General features: G+C 40.5%; 1 protein-coding gene across 1 annotated transcript in view; it reads left to right on the top strand.

Moving 5' to 3' along the window:
* MCTP1 (multiple C2 and transmembrane domain containing 1) overlaps positions 1-24,339 on the top strand; it is a 215,008-nt gene that overhangs the window by 13,796 nt on the left and 176,873 nt on the right. Inside the window, 3 exon segments of the mRNA XM_071581543.1 lie at positions 4,288-4,402; positions 18,773-18,915; positions 22,576-22,627. Of these exon segments, the coding sequence (XP_071437644.1) occupies positions 4,306-4,402; positions 18,773-18,915; positions 22,576-22,627 (292 nt within the window). The 5' untranslated portion in view covers positions 4,288-4,305.

Raw genomic sequence — 24,339 nt, 5'->3', positions numbered from 1 at the left:
AGAGCTTCTGTAAAGTGAGCAAACCTGTTATTTTACATTGTTAGACTAGCAACTTTACATGTACTTTATTACACATGCAGTAATGCTGTCTTTGATCTGAGAACCACTTAACAGTGCTGGATGTTTTTTAGTTAGAAGTTACCCATTCTGTTGGTTTTGGTAGTTTTGAGCATCCTGTGTCCACTATGGGCTTGCCTTGTGTACTGTAATATAAAAGAGTTCAGCTGACTTACAGCTGTTAAATAAATAACCCAGCTCAATAATGGTTGTTGGGCTGATTTGGAAACTGTAAAATTATTTTCTTTCAGCTTTCTGGCTGTTTGGAAATAGTCTTCTTTGAGATCTCAGTTTAGTTCGTTTAATATGGATATAGTTCTTGAAAAACAGACTCTTAAAGGAGGACTGCTGTTTGTAGGAGCCATCAAAAGCATGACCAGTGCGAGCTCTGCATTCAGTTTGGCTCAACAAAATGTTGCATTTTCTGGGCATGTTTGAGCATCACTTGCTATGCCACAAGTCAGAAGGGAGTTGCAGCTGCAGATTCATTTAAGTGCTAGGTATTGAAGAACTTCTCTCAAATGTCCTACAGAAAGTGAAAGCAGGTCCTGCTGTTCTTGTTTGATAGGAGAACAACCCAGGTGGGTTTCTTATCTAGTAAACAGCAGAATGAGACTGAGGACAAGTATGGTCGTCAGTTCCTTTGTCCTGACTTTTGTACATGACCTGTTTTCAAGATGACCAGTGTTTTTTAAACTCTGTATTGAAATACAGGGTTTCAGTGTTTGTGCCAAAGAATAAATGTCCCTTAAAAAATGACTAATTTTGATTTTATGGGTAATTTTATGGTCCAAGAATTTAGTCACATTTAAAGTGAAAAAAAGTATTCTGAAGTACAATACTAACAGGCCACACCTAAGAATTAATTCAAAGGATTTAATTCAGGCACTATCTTCCCCTAGATGAAAATATGGTTATTGCCTTTCTGGTCTTTGTCTGGAATCTCAACATTTTTGTTAAAGATTTATTAAAAGTAATTTCAACACCTTCTATACATTTTAGACACAAAAAATGAAAGTACCCTTTCTTTGTCAGATTTGGGTTCATCCTGTAAGCAGTCAGTAAGAAGCAGCCTTGAGGCTATAGACTTCTAACTGTGAGGGGTTTGTGTTTTAGTGGGGCTTTTATGGGTTGTCCACCCCCTTCCCTCCTCCCTCCTTCCCCTTTCCTCCTCCCTCCCTCCCCCCCCTCGGCACCCCCTCTAAGTATAGAGAGCTTTTTTCTTGACACTGTTAGAATTATTCTGAATGCAGAAGTTCAGAAAATCTTGTTTTGAAAGGGTTCCATGGCTAGGGCAATTGTAGGCTTTCATGCATGCTCCCAAGTTGCTCTAAATATTTCTAACTTTAGTTCATTACTACAGGCCACACAAAAGTGGTTTTTTGTTTCTATTTTAATTTTTGGAATCATTAATTAAAAAAGATGATTGAAAAAATGATTTATTGACAGCTGTATTTATTATGGCAGCCTTCAGTTTTAATAGAATGATACTTCAAATGGTACTATTGGGATGCAGACATACTGGTTTGACTTTCCATATGCTTACAGATTGTTAATATCTATTTGCTTATTGTTTAACTGTTTACATCCTGGAGGCTTGTTACATTGCTCACTTAGGTGTTTCTAGCCTCCTTGAGCAGCTGAAAAACTGATTAATAAAAATATTAAAAATAAAGTGGAGCTCTGTAACAAGAGAAAAAGAAGGAAAAATGTTGAAAAAGAGGTGAGAAAGAAAAAAGGAAGCAATATGGCACTGTTCAAACCAAGAAATTTTAATGTAGAGCTTGCATTCTACCTCAGAGGGAAAGAGAGAAGGGAGCTTGGCAAGGAAGAATATATGTGTTGGGAGCCATGATGTTCTTTTTGTGACTGCAAAATCTTGTAGAAGGGCAAGAAAGGGGAAGGAAAGTTTTGCTTTTTGTGGTTACTCCAGAACATATTTCTTTGTTTCACAATATCGTGATGAATGCTGTGGCCATAAATGAGGCTGGGGCCATTATATAGTTTTTTCCTTATTTCTGACTGGACTAGATAATAAGCACTGCAGGAATGAGGTCACTGTTGTCAGTCTGGTATCCAGCAGACAGTGGACTAAACAAAACAGAGAAAAAATGAAATGGTGAGTGAAGAGTTAGTTATTTAAAAGAAGGTGGTGGCTGCCTTCTGCAAGAGTCTTGCAAGTCTTTTGATATTTTCAGGCATGCCTCAGCAGTTACTTTACAAGGACAAAATGAGGAGATAAATGTTGCTAGATTTCAAGAACAACACCCCCAACCAAATCAACACTCATCTAACTATTTTTTTGGAAATGCGATAGTGGTGAAAAAATTTCATTGCTGTGGAACTGGGGAGCATATCAGCATGCAATTTGGCCAGCATTGTATGTGTGGCAGCAAAAGGTTAGTATTTTAGGGCTCATAGTTATGACTGGAATAATGAGAATAAGCCATATGTTGAAGTGCCTTTATTTTGTGCCTTTCTTTGTGCTTTTGCTTCATTGGGTTTATTAGGAAGAAAGAAGACAAAACTTGTTTCTTGTTGAAATGGTATAGCACTTGGTACACATGTGGTCTCTGAGATGTTTCTATCATGCTAGTGTTTTTTTTTCCTTGCAGAGGACCCATAATCACATAATAAAATATTAATAGCACTGCTTTAAAAAGATTTTCCCCCTAGCATGAGCATATGTAAGTATGGTGTTCAGTGTAACAGATAAAGCTTCTGTACATACTGTGAATGTATATTCAATATAGTTGTTCTAGTCTTAAAATTAAATGTGATGTTCTAAGCACACACTTGTCTTGGGTTGAGCTGGCAAAATGCCAACTGTCCAATACAGAATCTGTCTCACTCCCCCTACCCTGCAGAGAAAAGAGAGGGAAAAACCCACCTCCAAGATTTAAACTTAAACTCGTTATGTATATTTATACAGAAAAGAGAAAATTAAAATAAAACTACAATATAACACACACACACACCTACAAAAGTTAAATATAACAACAACCCTCTACTGCCCACTGAAAACAGATACCATCACTCAAGATCCATAAAGCACCCCAAAAGACACCCAGCAAGAAACAGAGAGGAATAACAATAAAATGTTTATTTCCCTGAACTCAAACAAAATGAGAAGTAGCAGTGGGCAGCAGCCAAGACCCACCTCAGCAAGACAGCAGCTGCATGTCTTGCCTCTACCTCAGCCATGATGGAAACTGAGAGAACACCTCTTACTCTACTGTATTTATATCTCAGGTTGTGTCATCTCGTATGAAATATTTCTTTGGTTGCTTAAGTCAGGTGACACCTGTCTCTCCTAATCTATGTAAGACTGCTAAACTAGGGCCTTCTAAACTGAGGCCTACCAAAAGGCCTAACTAAAACTACTACAACACTGTAATTAGATTCTACCTACAGAGAGGTGTCTTAAAAACTATTTTGCAAAAGCTTATGTATAGTAAGAAATACAGTTTCTCTCTTGGTCATTTGGGACAGAAATGTGATTATTGTTCATGCAGCCTGGAGGTCCAGAGAGTTCCTTGCATTCTTATTTCCTTTATTGGTTTGGTTAGGGGTTTCTTTATGATATATTTTATACAAATAACTAATCTAAGAGTCATTGTCCTGCCATGCAGAGCTACAGCTACATTTAATATCTATATGATTATTTCCCCCTCACAGCTTCCCCCAAAACCCTATGGAAAAAACCCAAAACGCTGCTGTAGCTAGCAAAATCTTAATTCATATATATTTGTTTTATGCATAGATTATCACTATTGGATAAACACAGCATTTGAGGGTACTGGTAATGATTAATCCAAATCATACTGTAAGGTCTGGCTTTGTTTTTTCTTATTTATTTTGCTTTAGTGGGCCAGGACTGTATGTGGATATAATTAAAAGTGGAGACTCATAGAATCATCAAATGGTTTGGGTTGAAAGGGACCTTAAAGACCTTAGTTTTAACTCCCTTATATCAAAGAACTACTTTTTCAACCACGTTTTAAAAATAATATATTTAACTATCAAGCTGTCAAACAATTAATTTTTGGGTGGTTGTTCATCTGTTTTTGTTAAAGAAAAAGGAATCTCAGGAATTCCTTGGTGTTGGGTATTAGCTCTGAGGTGGGGGAATGGAATACGACCTCATATTAGTTCAGTAGGATGGTAATACCTTACATGAAACTCTTAGTAACATTAGCTATTGTGTTTTTATTTCCCCCCACAACCCAGAGAACAAATTTGGTTGGAATGAATAGTGCCGATTTTCCCTCTGGGGACCCTGGAATGTACCAGTTGGATGTTACTCTAAGAAGAGAACAAAACCTAGCCGCTCAGGACCGTGGTGGTAAGTGTGCTGTTAAACACTACCTTAATGATTGCACAACTACATGTTCATTGTGTAAAATTACAATTAAGATTTGTCTTATAAGTCTGTTAGTTTAACTCTGCCTAAAACTTTGTACAAGTTCTTTGACTTAAGAGCGTGAAGTGAAAAGACCTAGCCCCACACAGGTGGAGTAATAAAACTTAGCTAATATTGACTTAATGCTTCTAGACAATTTTTCTCCCTTTCTGAATATTTCAAATGAAGAAAGGTGCATTAGATTTATTTTAACCATTTAGCTTTGTTCTTTCTTGCTCACACATGTGCCACCTTGCTGTTTATGTTTTTCCTTCCCTGCTTAACTGTTAAACCCCGGAGTTGTGTTTAAAAACAGAAAAGTAAAACCCCTGTATTGGTTGTGTCCAGGCTTTGCCTGTTGACCAGTGTGCCGATCTCATATTGGCATTTTTCAGTCTACTGTCAGAAGTGTACTGCACACATAGTTCACATGAAGAAAGGATCCCTAAAAGTGTTTTTGTTGCATACAACTCAGTGTCTTTGTCCATACAACTGTAGCTCATATTTAAAATTAGGTAAATCAGTAATCCACTTTCTGAACAGTGATGTAAGCATGATAAATCTAGCTAACAGTGTATTTTGGATTAGCTGTAGTACATTTTCTGTGAGAGAGAAGAATCCATATATTGCGCAGGACCTTTTCATACTTACATGATAAAGCTATATGACTGCTTTCAGATCGCAGATATGGCAGCAGAAACCTAAAAGGCTGTTTACACTAATAGGAAATTACTCCACTGATATTTATGTCACTGAAATCAAAATTTTAATACACTCAGTGTTATAAGAATAAACTTTTCCTGCTCTAGATATATTGATATTTTGTCAAGCTTTGCTTAATATTCATTAAACACGGATACTCAAATGTTTTTGTTGCATTGCATGAGCTAGAGAGACTTCCCCAGTTTCTGAATTATGCTTTGAAATTGTCACATCCATTATTCATATTATTTAAAAATAGACAAAAATGGAATGTAAACATGATTCTTATGCAAGGGAGACATATGTAATTTTGTCTCCCACAATAACGGAGTCTAGGTCTAGAGTAAACAAAGAAAAAGAGATCTGATCCCGAGGTGGAATCTCTCACTGTCAGAAGTGAATACCAGGTTCTGTATAAAATGCCAAGTGCTTTAAAAGGCAATTTCAGAAAGCTACTGCTTTAGCATCAAGGAAGCCTGCAAAAGCTAACTGGGAGGCAACATGGTGGTATTTTTTCAGTACTTATTAGTCCTAGAGTTCATACACAAGGGCTACAGTGCATGGTCTTCTCCCACCCTGTTTCAGAGCCAATAATTTGCTTTGGATGGTATATACTTACAACCTCCCAGAAGCCTGAGCAAGTGTTAGTTCTCCTTTTGAAAAGGTACAGGGGAAGGTTGTTGGGCTCTGGAATCACAGAATAGTCTCATAACTTGAATTCTTACCAAAAAAGCAAGATACATGGATTATTTTTTGCTCTCTTTCTGAATTTTTTCTTCTCCCTGAAACAGCTCAGCAGTCCCATCTTAACCAATCAAGGGAATGTTTTACCAAGCTTGTCAGGAAGGAGAGTGTGCGTTGCACCTTAGTGAAGTATAGAATTTCCTTCAGACCCAGTGGGAACTACAGGTGTGTTCCCACCTGCATTGGCCAGCTTTAAGATCTCAGTTGGGTTTGGGCTTCTAGCAATGAGCTTTTGTTTCTTAAGGGCAAAATACAGAAACTGCATTTTGTACTGGGATATCAAATCAGGACCCATCCACTTTTGACTCAATGTCCTGGCAGCTATCCAGCGTTTCCCTTCCTTTTCTTATGCAGCTCCCTGGAGTGAGATTTAGGAGCACTTGCAGCATCTGAATTGAGGAGACTTTACAGGCATTAGTCAGGCACTTAGTGGATTCAGATAGCAGCTCAATAGGAAGTGCATGGAAAGAGGCTTGATTTGCGTAGTTGGTTTTGTCTAAATAATTTCTTGAGTATAATAGTAGCTCTTCTTTATTTATGGCTGAATATATCACTGTGGTAATCTGGTGGTGTTTCACTAAGAAACTGACAGGTAGAAGTCATTTCTTACTGGAAGTTTATGTGGCTGCAGAGGCTATTCAGTGAGTTCACAAAAGAATAAAACGCAAAAGGCTTTGAAATCTGAAGGTCTCTGCTGCAAGTTCTTGATGCCTGAGAGGGCATTGAAAGGATATTTACCTGTCATCTTGGTTTTTTATTAGTGTCTGCTTATGGCCCTGATGGAGACAAAGCACTGAACTACTAGGACCTTTGGTCTAGGCCAGTATCTGTGTTTCTGTGGCACTGCCAGCGTGCTGCAGCAGTGCTTACAGCAGGGGTTACAACACAGAAAGTGATTAGAGGGCAGTCTGTGGAAGGCACTGTGTAAGAATATATATCCAAATTCTAAATGGATCTACTGAGACAGGTGTGATATATATTAAGACATCTTAGAAGATTTATCCCAGGACTGTCTCAAAGGAGTCTTATACTATAAGTCTGTAACATTGCGTAACACTCCATTGTTCCACATTCTTTCTCAGATCCTCCAGTTAAAGTCTGATATTAGAATTTTTCCCAAGTAGTGTGAATTTCACTCTAGAATAGTACTTGAACTTGACTTTCAGTTTTGTTTTAGCTTTTTGTTCTTCAGTTTTTGAACTGCAATTTGATGTCACTTTTTAGAAACTTGCATATTGCAGTCTCGGAATTCAAAGTTGAATTCTCATTTGTGAATATTCTGCTCAATTTTTTCCCCCCAAATTTATAAAAAGAGATACTACAACATTTTCAGAGGAATAGGGGGAAGATTAAAGGCATATTTATGTGGCTAGAAATATCATGACTATTCATTGATAAATGGCAGCACCGATAGTCATAACAAAAGGGGAACAAATGTTCTTCATGAGAAGGCCAACATCTTGCTGTTGTCTTCTCAAAGGACTAAATATCCTTTGTTATAACAGGCAGTATTAAGTTAAGGAAACTTCCCAGTCCAACCATCGAGAAGCCGCTCTGGCAGTCACACTCCCACCGCCTGAACTGGGAACGAGGCCTCTTCACAGCTACGTACCCCATACTCACACAGTCAGACCAGGTTTCCTTACCAGCTCGAGTCCAGGTTTCCCATAGCAGAGTATCAGACATCCTGATCTTTGAAGTTATTTAATCTCAGTGCAATAAGTAAGTAACAAAATCATAGCTTGAGCTGAGTGCCTGCAATGAGAGAGGACCCCAAACAAAGGAAACACTGGACTTATATATCCTTACGGTCCAAAAATGTGTAGGTCCTTTGCTCCTGCTGTCTCTGAGTGTCTGGTCCTGAAGGCCTTTGTTGTGCAAAGCATCAGCATTTCATGGCCTACTTATACTGCAGCTGCACACTGAGCTACCTGTGAATGTATTCCTCAACAATTAATGCTCTGTTGTGTGCAGTATGACAGAAGGAAATGTAATTAATTTTAACTCTTCTTCACAGGAATCCTGGTCTTCAGTCTGATCAAGCTTTCCTTCCAAATACCCTGCAGCTGTGGTATCATAACTTCATCTCAGCTTATGTAATGAAAGAGTTTATATTTTAGCTTCTGGAAAAATTCCATAGTAGTTTATAACACACTATCGTGGTTTAACCCTAGCCAGCAACCAAGCACCATACAGCCACTTGTTCCCTTCCTCATCCCTCAGAATTCAGGGCTTCTAAAGTTTTAGCTAGCTTTTCATCTTGGGCATGGCACTCCAGGGTTACATTTGAAAGTTTCACACATTTTAATGGAGTAACCACTAGGATGCTTTTCTGTGCCATCTCTCTAGCATTTTCATCTGCTAGTCGGTTCCCAACATTAGGTGATGTGTTTCCAAACTGATGAACTTTACAATGCATAATAGCCACTTTGATTGGTAACTGAACAATTTTTTGTTTCATTGTTTAATGATGTCTCCATACTTGACAGGAGAAACTTGTGCTGAAAGAAGCCCTCTTTCTTTCCCGATAGGTCCATAGGCATGTACTACTCCAAATGTAATTAGAGTCAGTCCAGTTGACCTTCTTACCTTCAGAGAATTCTAGGGTTTGCTGCAGAGTGATGAGCTCAGCTTTGTGTGCAGAGGTGTTAACAGGTAATGGGTTAGCTTCGATTAGCTCTGTTTGAGTTACTGCTGCATACCTAGATTTCCATTCTCCTCACAAAACTGCTCCAATCTGTGAACAGTTCTGAGTCTGGATCTTCTATTGGAGTGTCGTCTTCCCTGCTGGAGTCAACCTGCTCAATAGTTAGGAGACAGGCATGTTGTAGGGCCTCTTGGTGCTCTGGTACAGATTCAAGGAACACAGCTGTGTTCAAGGCAATAGTCGTTTTCAGTTTCACATTGGCCTGTTTCAGCAAGACAACTTGATACTCATGCATTTTATTTGGGGACATCCAGTAACTCCCCTTTTATTGTAGGACATGAACAGTTATTTCCTGGCCTATGGTCGGTTTCCAGAATTCATGTATTAAAAGGACAGTTGCTGCTACAGCTCTTAAGTCAGGTGGGCCATCCCTTATTTACATTGTTCAGTTGTTTGGAAAATTATCCCATAGCCCTTCTCCATGCCCTCAATCTCTGAGCTAGTACTCGTAATGCAAGGTATAAGCATTACGCACAAACAGTTCAAAAGTTTTGGCCAAGTCAGGTAATCCCAATGCAGTAGCTGACACGAGAGCACTTTACAAGTCTCTGCCACCTGTCTGGCATTCTGGAGTACATTGTAGTATCTCTTTAGGGTTTCTCAGGGCCTCATATAAAGCTCTATCAGCAGACCATTATTCAGAATCCGTGGCTGATACTAATGAACTATTCCTAAATATGTTCTTAATTCACATACAGACCTCAGCTCTGGACTTTGGCAAATCATCTCTGTTTTTTCAATTCTGGGTCTTTGTAGTCCCTTAGAAATTGTGAATTCCAGATACATATCTTATTTTCTAACTATTTGGGCCTTCTTCTTGGATACCTTGTAACCAGCTTGTCCCAAAACGTTTAGTAAAATTATAGTCATTTCAATACATCCACTTTGGATTCATTATAGCTATTGGTATCACCTACAAGCTGCAGCCAATGTGATTTCTTCATTTTCCTTTTTTCATGCTTCCAATTCTTTTGCCAGCTGGTTCCCAAACAAAGTGGGGCTATTTTTGAACCCTGGTGGGAGGACAGTCCATGTTGATTCAGTTTTATGTCCTATCTAGTGACTTTTCCATTCAAAGCAAACAGAGATTGACTTTCTCTTTCAAGGGATGTGTAGAGGAAAGCATCTTGAAGATCCAAAACTCATCAGATCCTTAATTGTGGCTAGAATTATACAAGGATTTGTTACTACTAAGTGTATTGCACTATTTTATTAATAGCTCTTGTACTACTCTGTATGCATAATGAATATGTGGCATTTTTACTGGTAAGATGGGAATACTATATTCTGACTCACATTGCTGCAGTAAACATGTTGCACACATTTAGTAATTAATTCCTCTGACCCTTGTCTATCTCCTAATTTCAAAGGATATTGTTTCTGCCATACCAATCTGATGTCTGGTTTCAGCTTGATTCTGTCTGGCTCTGCTGCTTTTGACCTCCGTGGAATTCCAGGGTAACAGTTTTTTCCACCTCCTCTGGGATATCCTTTGTTGTGTTTGGTTCTGTAACAGCATAAAATCCTGTGTCAACAGCTTTTCACTATAAAAAATTAGATACTTGTATTTGTTAATTTTCAAACATTGTCTCTTTCTAACAAAGGCATTGGGCATTCAGGCATATATAGAAATTGATGTGTTGACCACTGTTTCCCTATCTGGAATTTTTAAAGGTTGGAAAAAATGGCAAATTATTGCTTTTCCCTGTTGCACAGTGGCATTTACAGTATTTTAGCTCACAGCTCTTTTGCACGTATTGAAAAATAATAAACTGCCCTTTATCCACCACAAAAATACCAGTTCATTCCCCAGCATCAAAGAGTCAGCTGGAAATGCCTCCCCCTTGTTCTCTATCTAATTTATTGTTAATTCTTTATCTGCTGGTTTCTGCAAAATGTCCCTGGGAGTTCATTCCAGATGTCCAACATCTTTCTTAGACTTTGTTAATGGAAGCAGATCAAAGTTAGTTTAACGAAACTTACACTCTTAGTACTTTTCCCATGCTATATTCTTACATAACTATCTTATAACAATTTTTCCTATATGCTGGTTAAAAGTGATATAGTGCCTAACACAGCTTATGATTAATTAAAACTATATGTCAAAACGAAGTATTAGAAAAGTTGTATTATTTTCCACAGTAGTTCCGCTTTGTTCAAAGGGTAAAAATACTGTAGAGGAATATGGAGGCTCTTGTGTCATCCTTTCCATCTCACTAGCAGTCTCAAGCTCATTACTCATTCTTGTACTTACATTCACACTTGTGTTCACTGTTGAATTTTGTGCAGCTACCAGTTTATCACACAGATTGCATTAAGGAAAAAGCCTGTTCAGCAAATGGCCTGTTATGAAGCCTCATGAACCAGTTAAGAAAACATATATAATTTTATGGGGAATTCATATTCTTTTTATCCGATACAACCTGGATGCTGGCCAAGTTTGTCATCATTGTAGTTCCACTCTATTAACAGCTGTGGTTCCTTCCAAAAAGTAGTTAAGTATGCCTGTCAGCAAATATCTCCAGAAAAATATTTTTAGTATTCCTTCTGTGTGCTTATCAGATCTAATCTATGTCCTGAATTTGCAAAGTGAAATGCATTTTAGGAGATACCTGCAAAAAGAGAGAGGAATGTTAGACCTTGATGTTAGTGCTGGAGTTGGACCTGCAGGACCAAAGGAGAGCTTACTTAACCCAGTCAGGTTAGAGTGAGTGCAATAATGTATAGATTCTCTCCTGGACACTGGCAACATTTTTGAGTGAATTAAGCCAGTGTTTCCTAGGAATAGAGAGATTGCCACCCTGTGCCACGAGTCCTTACTCTCTTTACACAGGTAATGTTAGGGCTTCAGCAAGAGAGCAGTCTCTCACAATTTGGTTTTTTTTTGGAGAGAAGGTTTTCTGCTGTTTAAATCAATTCTTACATACATGCACATAGACACAAAGAAGTATGTACAAACGTATGCAAAGCGAAAAATTCCCCTTAAGTGAAATAGGTTAGGTGCCTTGGCATTTTTCAAAGGCTAGAGGACTGAGCCTTGAGAATTACGGGAATTATCACCTGTCCAAACTGTAGGCTATCAGCTTCTCTGAGGAGGATGTTGTGGGAAACATTATTAACGACTTTACTGAGGTCCAGGTAGAGAACATCCACAGCTTGTCACTCATTCACTAGGTGGGTAACCTGGTTCTAAAAGGAGATCAGGTTGATCAAGCAGGACCTGTCTTTCCTAAACCCCTGCTGGCTGGGCCTGATCCCTTGATTGTTCCATATGAGTCATGTGATCACACACAAGTTAATCTGTTCCATAACCTTCCCAGGCACTGAGGTCAGGTTGACAGGCCTGAAGTTCCCTGGATCCTGCTTCCAGCCCCTCCTGTGGATGTGCATCATACTGGCCAGGACAGATCATGGAGAGCTCCCTCAGTATCCTTGGATGAATCCCATCTGTCCCACAGACTTAAAACTATCAAAATGGCTCAGCAATTCATTAACTACTTCCTTCTGGATTACATGAGGTTTATTCTGCTTCGTGTCCCTGCCTACAAACTCAAGGACTGGTTTCCCTGAGGATAACTGGTGTTGCTATTAAAGACTGAGGTGAAGAAGGAATTAAGTACCTCAGCCTTTTCCTCATCCTTGGTGACAATGTTGCCCCTCACATCGAATAAAGGATGGAGATTTTCCTTGACCCTCCTTTTACTGTTAACCTATTTTTAAAAACGCTTATTATCTTTCACAGCAGTATCTAGATTGAGTTGTAGCTGAGCTTTTGCCTTTCTAATTTTTTCTCTACATGACCTAGCAACATCTTTGTACTGTTCCTGAAATGCCTGCCCTTTCTTCCGAAGGTCGTAACACCTCTTTTTTTCCCAAGTTCCAGCAAAAGCTCCCTGTTTAGCTAAAGTAAACAATATTTAATAGCGGAGGAATAAGGACACCACACACAGACCAATGTGATCGAGCGAATCCCATTTATTACACACAGCACACAGTTTATATAGGGTTAAGGCTATGTTCTATTGGCTAAATTGAACCTCACACCATCTAACTGCAATCTCTTGGTTATAATCCATATCTCACAAGTCCAGTGTTTTGGTGAACTCATCCTGACTGTTTTCAGGTAAACCTCCAGAGTCCTGTGGGAAGTTTGGAGAGTTCTCATGAGAAACTTCTGGGGAGTAACTGAGAGCTCCGCAGGAGTGATTTCCTCCCTATCACTCAGCAGCAGCTGTGGCCCTGTTTATTCTTAGCTGGCAGCTCTTTCAATCCCACAGGGTCCATATAGATCTGAATTGTTCACATTTCATTTCTCAGTACCAACATTTAGCCAGGCCCATCTTCTTCCCTGAGAGCTCGTCTTTCAGTAGAGAGGGACATCCTACTCCTGCATCTTTATGATTCCTTCTTAAAGTATGTCCAGCCTTCCTGGACCACTTTGTTTCCCAGATATTCTCTGAACCAATATCATGAACAAGCTAAAGTCCACCCTCTGGATGTCTAAGATGGAGGTTTTGTTGATCCCCTTCCATTACCATGAATCGAAAACACTATCACTATGCCCAAGGTGGATTCTGACCACCTAATATCCCACCAGTCCTTCTCTGTTCATAAACAGCAGGTCTACCGGGGCCTTACCCCAGTAGCCTCACTTACCAGCCACAAAAGGAAGTTGTCTTGCACATGCTCCAGGAACCTCTTGGACTGCCTTTACTCTGCTGTGTTTTCTGCAGACAGCTGTCAAGTTGAAGTCCTCCACAGGAACAACTTCTGGTGATCATGAAATGTCAGCCAGCCATTCAGAGAATACTTCACCTGCTTCTTCATCCTGGTTGGGTAGTCTATAACAGACTCCCAACAGAATGTCTGCCTTGTTAGCCTTCCCCCTGATTCTTACCCATAGACATCCACCTTATCATCACTATCCTTGAGCTCTACACAGTCAAAACACTCCCTTAATGTAGAGACCCACCCCACAGTCTGATCTTCCTCTTCTGTCCCTTCTGAAATGCTTCTAACCATCCATTGCACTCCAGTCATGCAGTCATTGTACAATGTTTCTGTGATGGTGACTATGTCATAGCTTTCCTGCTGCACAATGGCTTCCAGCTCCCTTTGTTTGTTGCCCCTGCTATGTGCAGTGGTATAGAGGCATTTCAGATGGGCTATCAATTTCACTCCCAACACTGGCATGCTACCCCTAGGCTTATCTCTAGTGAGCCTGGTCTTATCCCTTTCTGCCTACAAACCTAGTTTAAAGGCATCTCAGTTCAACCTGTCCTACACACGAGCTAATATCCTTTTCTCCCTTTTAGATGTTCCAGGGCTGTAAGGGGATGACTGAAATTGCCATCTCCTGTCTTTCAAGTCAGTGCCACTCTCACCTTAGCCATGCAATAGTTCCTAGTACAATCAAGGGGGGGGGGTTCATTGCCAAACTCCTTACACAAAGGCCAAGGCCTAATGGGATTCCTGATGTTGTAGAGTGGTCCTGAGGAGCATGGGGATGGGTGTAATGTGAAGAATATTCAAAATATTCTTCACATTACACAGAATTAATTCAAATACCTGATCCCTGTCTTCAAAATCACCACCACTAAATAACCAAGGAACAAGTTAATTGTGCTAGACAAAAAATTTTTATGCCACAGAAACTGTGCCCAAGTAATGACAGATGGAAATTACTGTCAACTGGTCACATGTGACACCATGGTTTGCCACTGCTATAGCTTTTTTAAAGGGAGATGTAACTTTAGGTAAAAAATGCTGACATCTTCTGACTGGATGAAATAATGCAAAGTGCTCTGATCATACCCCTCTTATCTATGTTTAGAAGAATGTTTTGCAATTTTAAGAAAAGTGAGTGATTGTATTTCCCAGTGGATACAAATGCAAACTTGTAAAATATGCCAGGCTTGTGAAAAGTCTTAAAAGTTTAAAAAAAAAAGCCTTATCATTTTACTGCTGTTCATGAAGATGCAACTGTTATGCCATAGTTATTTTTTATTTTAAGGTCATCATGGCTAGGCTTTGCAAACGAAGATTTGGGAAGGGCACTACCCATGCTTGCTGCAAGCATGCTGGTGGCTAAAAAGGCCAAAACGGGATAGGCAGGTCCGGTCATAAAAGGCACAATGGAACGTCTCTTTTGGTGATATTGGTGAGGAACAGTTCTTCCTGTGTTGTCTTTTCTCATCGAGACTTACTCTGCGTGCATACTCAAAAGAAGCAGCAGCGTTGTGAATGGTGTGTCTCCGTGAATCCCAATTGGAGGCCAGAGTGGACCATTGATGGCAGTCAATATGGCCAAGGCTGAGGTGTTGTTTCAGGGAGTCCTTGTATCTCTTCTTCGGGGCTCCTCTCTTGTGGCAGCTGCTGGTGAGTTCACCACAGAGCACAATCTTCGGGAGGCGGTGATCCTCCATCCTGGAGACGTGCCCTGCCCAGCGCAGCTGCGTTCTCATCAGCATGGCCTTGATACTGCTGACCCCTGCCTGTTCAAGAACAGACACATTGGTCACGTAATCAGACCAGTGATGTTTAGGATTGAACTGAGGCAGCGCTGATGGAAGCATTGGAGAAGCCGCAAGTGGTGGTGATAGATGACCCAGGATTCAGACCCATATAAGAGAGTAGACAGAACTCAGACTCTGTAGACACTGATCTTTGTACTTTTCTTCAGATGTTTATTGGACCAGACTCTTTTATGGAGTTTTCCAAAGGCTCTGTATGCCTTTGCTACTCTGTTGTCTATCACTTTGTCGATCTTACCGTCTGAGGAAATGATATTTCCCAGATAGGTGAACTGATGGACTGACTTAAGCTCTGATTTGTCTATGGTGATGTGCGGATGATGGAAGACTTCCTGAGGTGCAGGTTGGTAGAGAACTTCTGTCTTCTTCAAGCTGACTTCCAGCCCAAAAAGCTCAGGAGCCTCTGCAAAGCAGGATGTTAGGCGCTGCAGAGCTGCTTCTGTGTGAGCAACAAGGGAGGCATCATCAGCAAAAAGCAGGTCACGGACAAGGTGATTCAGGGTCTTGGTGTGGGCCTTCAGTCGCCTTAGGTTGAAGAGGCTTCCATCGGTACGATATGAGATGTAGATGCCGTTTTCTTCATCGAGGTTTGCTGTGGCTCTTTGGAGCATCATGCTGAAGAAGATTGTGAATAGAGTTGGTACAAGAACGCAACCTTGTTTCACACCGTTGGTTATTGGAAAGGGCTCAGAGAGTGCATCGCCATATCTGACTTGTCCACGCTGATCCTCATGTAGCAGGATGATCATTTGAGGAACTTGGGGGGGACATCCTAAACGTTCCAAGATCTGCCACAGGCCTATTCTGCTTACAGTGTCAAAAGCTTTAGTGAGGTCAATGAAGGTTACATAGAGACCTTTGTTCTGCTCCCTACACTTCTCTTGCAGTTGTCTGAGAACAAATACCATGTCTGTGGTGCTCCTATTGGCTCTGAAACCATACTGGCTTTCAGGTAGAAGTTCTTCTGCAATAGTGGGTACTAATCTTATCAGAAGTATTCTTGCAAGGGTTTTACCAGTAATGGAGAGCAAAGTAATACCTCGGTAATTTGAGCAGTCCTATTTTTCTCCTTTCTTCTTGTACAGGGTGATAATCACTGTGTCACAGTGCCACAGAGATCTGATGGTAGTTCCCCTGGGGAACACCCAGCAATGCACAACAAGCTCGTGGAATTTGGCATGGAGTGCTTGACCTCCATGCTTCCAGATTTCGGGTGGAATTCCATCAACCCCAGCTGCCTTGCCAGTCTTCACCTGTTGTATGACCTTAAGTGTCTCTCCCATAGTAGAGGCTGCATCCAATTCATTTTTCACTGGTTGTTGTGCCATGTGCTGAATTGCTGAGCCTTGTACTACATGGCTGGCACTGAAGAGAGTCTGAAAATGTTCAGACCATCGGTTCAGGATGGAGGTTTTATCTGTGAGAAGCATTTGACCATCTGCACTGAGTAGGGGGCTTTGAACTGGGTGTGTGTGTCCATACACTGCTTTCAGGGCCTCATGGAATCCTCTTTGGTCACCCAAATCTGTGCATAGTTGTGTCTTTTCTGCTAGGTTGAGCCACCATTTGTTCTGGATGTCTCAAAGTTTCTGTTGGAGCTTACTGCATGCAAGACGAAAGGCAGCTTTTTTCCCATGGCGAGATGGCTGAGCAAGGTGTGCTTGGTGTGCAGTTCTCTTCTTCTTCAACAATTCCTGGATCTCTTGATTGTTTTCATCAAAACAGTCTTTGTTTTTCTTGGAGGAGAACCCTAGGGACTCTTCAGAGGACTGCAGGATGCAATTTTTAATATGTTGCCAAAGCACGTCAGGAGAGGGATCTATGGGATTATCTGTAAGTCTAGTTTGAAGGTTTACCTGGAAGCTGTCTCTCACTGTGGCTGTTTGAAGATTGCTGACTTGGAGCCTCCTCCTTTGAATGCCGCCTCTCTTAGGTTTGGGCTTGAGTTGGAGGTTAAGTTTGCAGCGCACAAGGCAGTGGTCTGTTTGACATTCTGCACTAGGCATCACTCGGATATGACAGACATCGCTGACATTTCTCTGTTGCACTAAGATATAGTCAATGAGGTGCCAGTGCTTGGATCGAGGATGCATCCAGGTTGTCTTCAGGCTGTCTTTCTGTTGAAAGATAGTGTTGGTGATGGTGAACTGCCATTCTGCACAAAACTCTAGCAGGAGGCATCCGTTGTCGTTGCAGTTTCCAACGCCATGCTTGCCTAGGACTCCTTTCCAGGCTTCAGAATTCTTACCTACTCTATCATTGAGGTCACTGAGGATTATGATCTTATCATCTTCAGGAGCCTTTTGGGTGAGGCGGCGCAAGTCAGTGTAGAATCTGTCTTTTTCCGCTGGGTCAGCTTGGAGAGTTGAGGCATAAACGCTAAAAAGAACAACATGTTGCTTGTTGTGTAGAGGGAGCCATAAGGACATAATGCGGAACCCTTCAAGCCTGCGCAATGGATTTTTTAGGTGAGGCACAGCGTGCGCAGAACTGGCCCCACCCTTTACTCCTAAGGTTCATCTGCCACGGCCTAGCGAGCTTGGATGGTGACAGTGAATACCTCAGGACATAGGTTTGGTTAGAGTATCCTTCTCTGAGATGGATGGCCTTACAGGGCTAAGCGAGCTCCATCTGCCTGGGTTTGGGGTTGGAGTTGTCCTTCTCCTAGGACGGTTGCCAGACGGCTAGTGAGCCCATCCTGCCCGTGGACACACTTTGTCTGACCCTTCTGGCATGGGAGACCCTACTGGTGGCACAAAACCACCGCCAGCATAGCTCTCAACCTCATGAGGGCATGCAAGCTTCTCCCCCACGACAAGGGGGTGTCCCTGGAGAAGTATTTTAAGGTAGTCTTTGATCAATTGGTCTAACATGTGCTCCTGAATGACTAGTCTCTGTGCCCACCAGAGAGTCCTCCTTTCACAATTTTTTTCTTGTGACACTACACCCACATCCCATGCATTCTCTTTTCATGCCATTTTTAACATTTTTCTTTCAGTATCCTTCAGAGTTGTCTTTTTGGTCACAGGTAGTTGTTACTCAATTGTATCAGGGGGCTTAGACCTGTGCTCTCTGACAAGTAGGTGATTGCTGCAAGAAACATGTTGTGGACCTTATGGCCTGACTTTAGAGTTGATTTTCATACTGTGAGTGTTGTAGGAAGTGAGTCTGGACACAACAGAGTCAATGGAGAGTTACAATAGTGGTGTCAGTGGACCATGTGCCTTTTCAAAGACACAAGATAGTTAGATTAATATTTTACAGTAGTAATTTCAACTATATGAGCTAATTTGTGTGGTTCTATTAAGATAATATCCTAGCCTTAATAAAGACATTGTTCTGTTAAGTAAAACCAAAACTAAGGTAGCCAGTATTTCATGTGTGACTTTGAGAATGGATTGCAAACAACAGAAAGTGATGCAAACACCCATTTGATGTTGAGTCAATTACCTGAGTAATAACACCCTGGAAAATAACAGGTTGTGAGAATACAAAGTTATTTCATCAGATGCTGTTTTCAATTTTACTATCTATAGAAATTAAATTTTGTTCTGTGTGAAGTAATTTAGTCTCCATTCCCTTACTGTAGTACAAAGATATAATTAACAGTATATGTGTCTTTAACAGGAACTAGTGATCCATATGTCAAGTTCAAACTTGGAAGAAAAGAAGTATTTAGAAGTAAAACAGTATACAAGAACCTCAATCCTATGTGGGAAGAAAAAGCCTACATTCTTATAGATAACCCAAGAGAACCATTGTATATAAAGGTAAGACACTATCTTATATGCCAGACAATTAAAACAGAAGAGTTATTGAAAGATTTTAATTTTGTGATTTTTGTATACTGAAAAATTTGTTATACAATAGTGCATTTCTAAAGCCTATTTAGAGTGAAAATTATTTAAATTACACCTGCAGAAAGATGATGTCAATGTTTTAAAAAGTGGAATTTTTTTCATGTCAGGCACATCATTGTTTTGTATTTCTTTAGTGTGATTTTAGCAAGAGAACACAGAAAGGAAACTGATTTATGGTGATGGGATGCCATTTATTTATGGAAATACTGCATAATTCTGATATGAAACGTAACCTGTCCTATTAGAACCATTCTCTGTTGAGGTCAGTTTGAGAATTTATCAAGATTTATGCCTGATTTTCCTAAGTTTTCTAATTTTTCTGTTGGTACTAAACACAGTGGGTTTGTTTCTATATTAATCTGTATCTCTGAAATTTTTTTTTGTATTTTAACTGCCCTTAGTATGTCATAGGGAGGATGCTTTTGTCATATAAGCAACACCTTATTACTCTGGAATAACAGATAGCTTGAGTTTAAATCAAAAAAAGCCCAGAGTGATAAGCAGCAGTGCCACTAGTACTTAGCTCTCTGCACGGAATGGGAACTAGAAAAGCTGTGATCATTGTTTTATACCCACAGAACAGAAAGTTACTTTTCTGGCCCCAGTAGTTTGTGGTGATCTATATCCAAAACTGATCCTTAATTGTGTACAGCAAAGTAGATAAAAATCAAGTTCTAAAAACTGTTATCAGAAAAACTGTAGTCTTAGGATTCGAAGTAGTTAAACCTTTGAATGGATATGAAATTTGGTGGTGTTTGGATCAATATCAGTTCTAATCTAAAATTTGTGACAGATTTTTTAACAGAAATATCAGTGAGAGAAGGAGATGCAAAAAAGGACACTTGTGCCAAGTACCAACCCTGCAATAGGGTAACAAGGTGTGTGTGCAATTTTTTCTTCCCTAGAAAAAGTGTGTCAAGTGGTATAATGTTTATCATGGTTGTATTCTGAACAGTTAAAGGCCACCCTGACACCCAATCCCATCTGATCTCAGAAGCTAAGCAGGTTCAACCCCGGTTAGTACTTGGATGGGAGACACCTCCAGGGAATATCGGGGGCTGTAGGTTCTAGTCCTGAGGAATTCACTGTCACTGTCTAAGCTCACTTGGCCGTGACAGATGAGCCTTAGGAGCTAAAGAGTGGGGCCAGTTTTGCGCATGCTGTGCCTCATCTAAAAAATCCACAGTTCAGGCTGGAAGGGTACACCTACATGGGTAGAGTACTTCCCAAATCTTTGTTTGCAAAACCTAACCATGATTCTGAACATACTGTGAGAAATATTTCAGGTTTTATAGCTGGTTCAGATACTCTTAGACATGACTGGAAATAATGACTCTTAGCTGGAAATAATTATTTGGTGTTTTCCCCTTGGTAATTTGTAGAAGGAGAAAGGGAGAAAATAATTCATCTTTGCACCATGAACTGAGATTTCGTAATTTGTTTTCTTTTCCCATTAGAATGAATAATAGACATACAAAATGTGAGGGTACATACTCCGGTAGATCAATGCATGTGAGGGGCTTGTGGTCCCATACTTGCATTCAACACTTTGAGTTCTGCAGCAATGTTGCAGCTTTTGGGCCACAGGATTTCTGTTACTGCTGTCTTAAAACTGTTCATATATTAAGGTGTTTGTGGAAGATGAACTGTCTTGCCTCCTGGAAAAGAAATTCTGTAATACAATAGTTGGAGTATTTGCATTAATATTGAAGAACTTGAACTTAGTCCTGTCCTAGCTCAGTTAAATGTTCTCCTGACAAGGTGTCACAACTCTCACTCTTACTTAGCTGAAGGTATATTCTAGTCCTCAGAAATCCTCAGGACAATGTTTACCAAAAAAAAAATTAATTTACCTTGAAAGTTGATTTTGATAATTGATATTTCCCCCCTTGTCCTAGTTTAAAGGAAACCAAGGTGTCTAGCAAGACTAGAGGAGGGGACTCCTCCTCAATAACCACTTTACCCCTCATTAAATTTAAAAGAACTTTAATTTGAAAATTTATAGAAAGAAGAATAACTGCTCTTAACTACTGTATATAGATATATAACTTTAAACAGACCAGAGCAAACTACCCCACTATACCAGAACAACTTCAAAACAGGAATCTCTTCCTGTTGCCATTGTATTTCTTGACAGCAGGTGGCAGTGTCACACCTGGGCTGGCTGCAAAGTCAGTTTCCCAGTCTTTTCTCAGCGAAGTAGAGACAGGAGGCAGGAAGAGGTGCCGGCCTTTGATGACTAACATGGTAATGGCAGTCATACAGGACAGGATGGAACCTTCTCTGTGAGGAAAAGTAGACTTTCTCCTTGTCCTTTGTTCAAAGAAGGAAGTGCTGGGAGTTGGGGTGGTGGTGGCTCTTAGCAAACCCCCTGCAGCTGAACTCAGTCCTGAGTAAGTCTGCAGCTCATCCAAAAGCAGCCATGACATTCACTCTCTCTCTCTCTCTCTCTTTCTCTCTGAAGCTCAGGGCACACAAAGTTGGAGGGGGAAAGGGGGGAATAGCAGAGTCAGAAGGAGCATCCTCCAAGGCGCAGTCTCGCCAGCTCAGCAAAACAGTGGCTTCTGGTCACTGCAGGTGCCCAAAACAAAGTGAACTCCAGCACCAGGAAAAAACTCTCTCCCTCCCACCTACCGCCCTGCCATTAAGCTGGAATCTAGAGTCATCAACCACACTTCTGTTCTTGGTCTTGGCCCTTCAGCTCCCAAAACCTTTGTGTTGGTAGGGAGAGAAAAATTCACTGAAGGACCCCCACACACCTTTTTTTATTTTGAACCTTTAACACCCCTTTTTTTTCAGTTTGTGTCACATCTTTTCTTTGTTGTCATACACATTTTTTATTTTCCTGCTAATGCTGTCCTCAGTTTATTTGTTGTTCTTTCTTCTGACTTAGAAATGTGTAACCCATCTCAAAATAATCTGTACCACTCAATGCACTGGCCACAGATTTCTGTCTGGATATCAGTCAATTTGTTCAGATGCTTTCTCTTTAGGTAACAAATTAGCAGGCAGGGTTCTCATAGTAGATTATTGAAAGTCATTGTTTCCTTACACATATCCATTAAGTTTTAATCTTAGACTGTAGTATTTCTAAACCCAGAAACTTACACAACCTTCAAAATGTACAATTACATTATTCTTAATACTGACACAAGTGCTGTAATAACCTGCTTTTCATAACCATATTCTGCCCTCTATTTTGAAGAATTGATAAAGGAATCAATGTATGGCAAATCAGTGATTTTGCTTAACGTAATTATTCTTTTGATCTTCCTTCTTTCAGTGCTAATGTTTACCAGAATGCTTTGCTTTTTATAAAATTAGTATTTTTCACATACATAGTCTAACAGTAGTATTTGCCAGTGTCTCTATGTGATGCAGTCTGACTTTAAAACAAGCAGTTTCAAGCTTGATTTTCTGGCCAGAAAGTTTCAGATTACTTTCAGTTTGTCCTGGTGAGAAACGTGAAGTTATAACTCTGGGAAAGGAGATTTAAGAACCATTCATGAAGTCAGAAAAGCTCAAAGAAATTAGATTTCTAGTACTGAAAAATGCCTCTGTGCATCTTAGGTGGACTATGTCTTCGGACTTCAAGATGACTTCATTGGTTCAGCGGTTTCGTGTAGGGAAAAAGCTCAGCTGTTGTGGTAGTGAGAGGTTTTTCCTTGTGCCAGCCTCACCATCCCTGACGACACCCTGGGTTTCAGCATCCGGATACCTGGATGAATTCTCACAGACATAAAGGTCCACAGTCCAAAGTGGGTTAAAAGAATGTTCAGCATTACTTTATTGAGGGGGGTGAACAGCTTCTATAATGTTTTCTGGGGTACATGTGAACTGGGACAGCTTAGGGATAGGTCAAGAGGTCTGTGCACGAGGCAAGGGTCTCTTTTCATTGGCTGAAAGCCAGCTACCACGACCTGGCCACACGTTGGACAGCCCAACCTCTGGCGACAGGCTGTCGCTGTCTTGGGGTGTTTACCTCCTTCTTCGGGCTACCCCAAGGTCAGGCTGACCTTGCTAGCTTGCTAGGTCCTAACGTGAGGTCGTGCATGTGCAGGGCCTGGGGCCAAGCCTCTCCTACAAATCCCCCACTGTTTTTGTGCACGAACACACGTTAGGTTTGCTGAGTACCTGTTGGTAACCTTATTGCCTTCTTAAGCCTTTGGGGTACAAGACTTTTGAACAGGGTACAGTAACATTTATCAAGTCATAGTACAGTACCTCTTTAGCCAGGTGGAGTAAGTGAGATTGCTAATGTTAGCAACACACAAACTGAGGTATGTAAGGCTTGCTTATTACTAACAACTTACAAACTTACAACCGTTATGTTATGCGCATAAACATGAGCTTTTTCTCACGTGAGTTATGAAGATCCATTTGTGCGATTGTCACTGCACGGCCCACTGTTTCTGTGCCAGGAGACCAAACTAAACAAGGGCTCCTTAGCAATGTCCATTTTGTGGAAAGTGTCCATGATGAGTACAGAGTGGCTTCAATTAGCAAAGAGGCAGCTCCAGTCCAGCTGAGCCAAATTCTCTTATGCAGCCTTTCAAGGTCAGTTCTCAAAACTTCTGCGTGGCCACTGTAGAGTTTACTGAGAGAAAAGCTTTGATTCTCAGTCACTTTAGACACTCCTGGGACTACAGCAATGCTGTCTGGAAACAAAGTGTTAACATGCAAAGAAAATTCACAGAGGCTAAACATGGTTAACACTGTAAGTAGAGCAAATGCTGATGATCTTACACTCTCTAAAAGATGTTCTGCAGCTGAGGGGATAGGTGTTTTTACCTCTGCAGCTCTACTGAGTAGCCAACTTAGCAGTGCAATGAGCTGAAAACTGCTCAAGCTCATTCTTTTTCACTTAGCTGAAATTAACAGTGTTCACCTGACAAACTTTCAGACACCTTTGTGCTTTTTGGAACTATTTGCAATTTGGAAGTACAGGCTAAGAACATACCAACTTGAACCGGACTGTTCTTATTTGATTGACGTTAAGGACAGTTAACGACAAATCCTACTAATAATAGCAATCAAACAAATCATAGTAACAGCCAGAACTAAAGCTCCCTGTTCTACTAAAGCATCTTGCCAACTGATTAAGCTCAGGGAATAAACCCATCTTTCTAAAGGAGAAATGTTGGTAGTCAACTTGTTAAAATTATGTTTAACTATTTGTATTTTATCATGAACTTGTTTGGAATGGATGGCTAATTCTGTGTGACACATTCCTTTAAATTCATCACATCTGTAACCATGAATCATTAACAAGAAATTTAGAGTTTCTCTATTTTGCAATACTGCTTGCTGTATCTTATCTGTTTAAAAATTATC

The sequence above is a fragment of the Pithys albifrons genome, chromosome Z (assembly GCF_047495875.1).
Source record: "Pithys albifrons albifrons isolate INPA30051 chromosome Z, PitAlb_v1, whole genome shotgun sequence".
NCBI lineage: Eukaryota > Metazoa > Chordata > Aves > Passeriformes > Thamnophilidae > Pithys > Pithys albifrons.
This window is presented reverse-complemented; position numbering and strand designations above follow the sequence as displayed.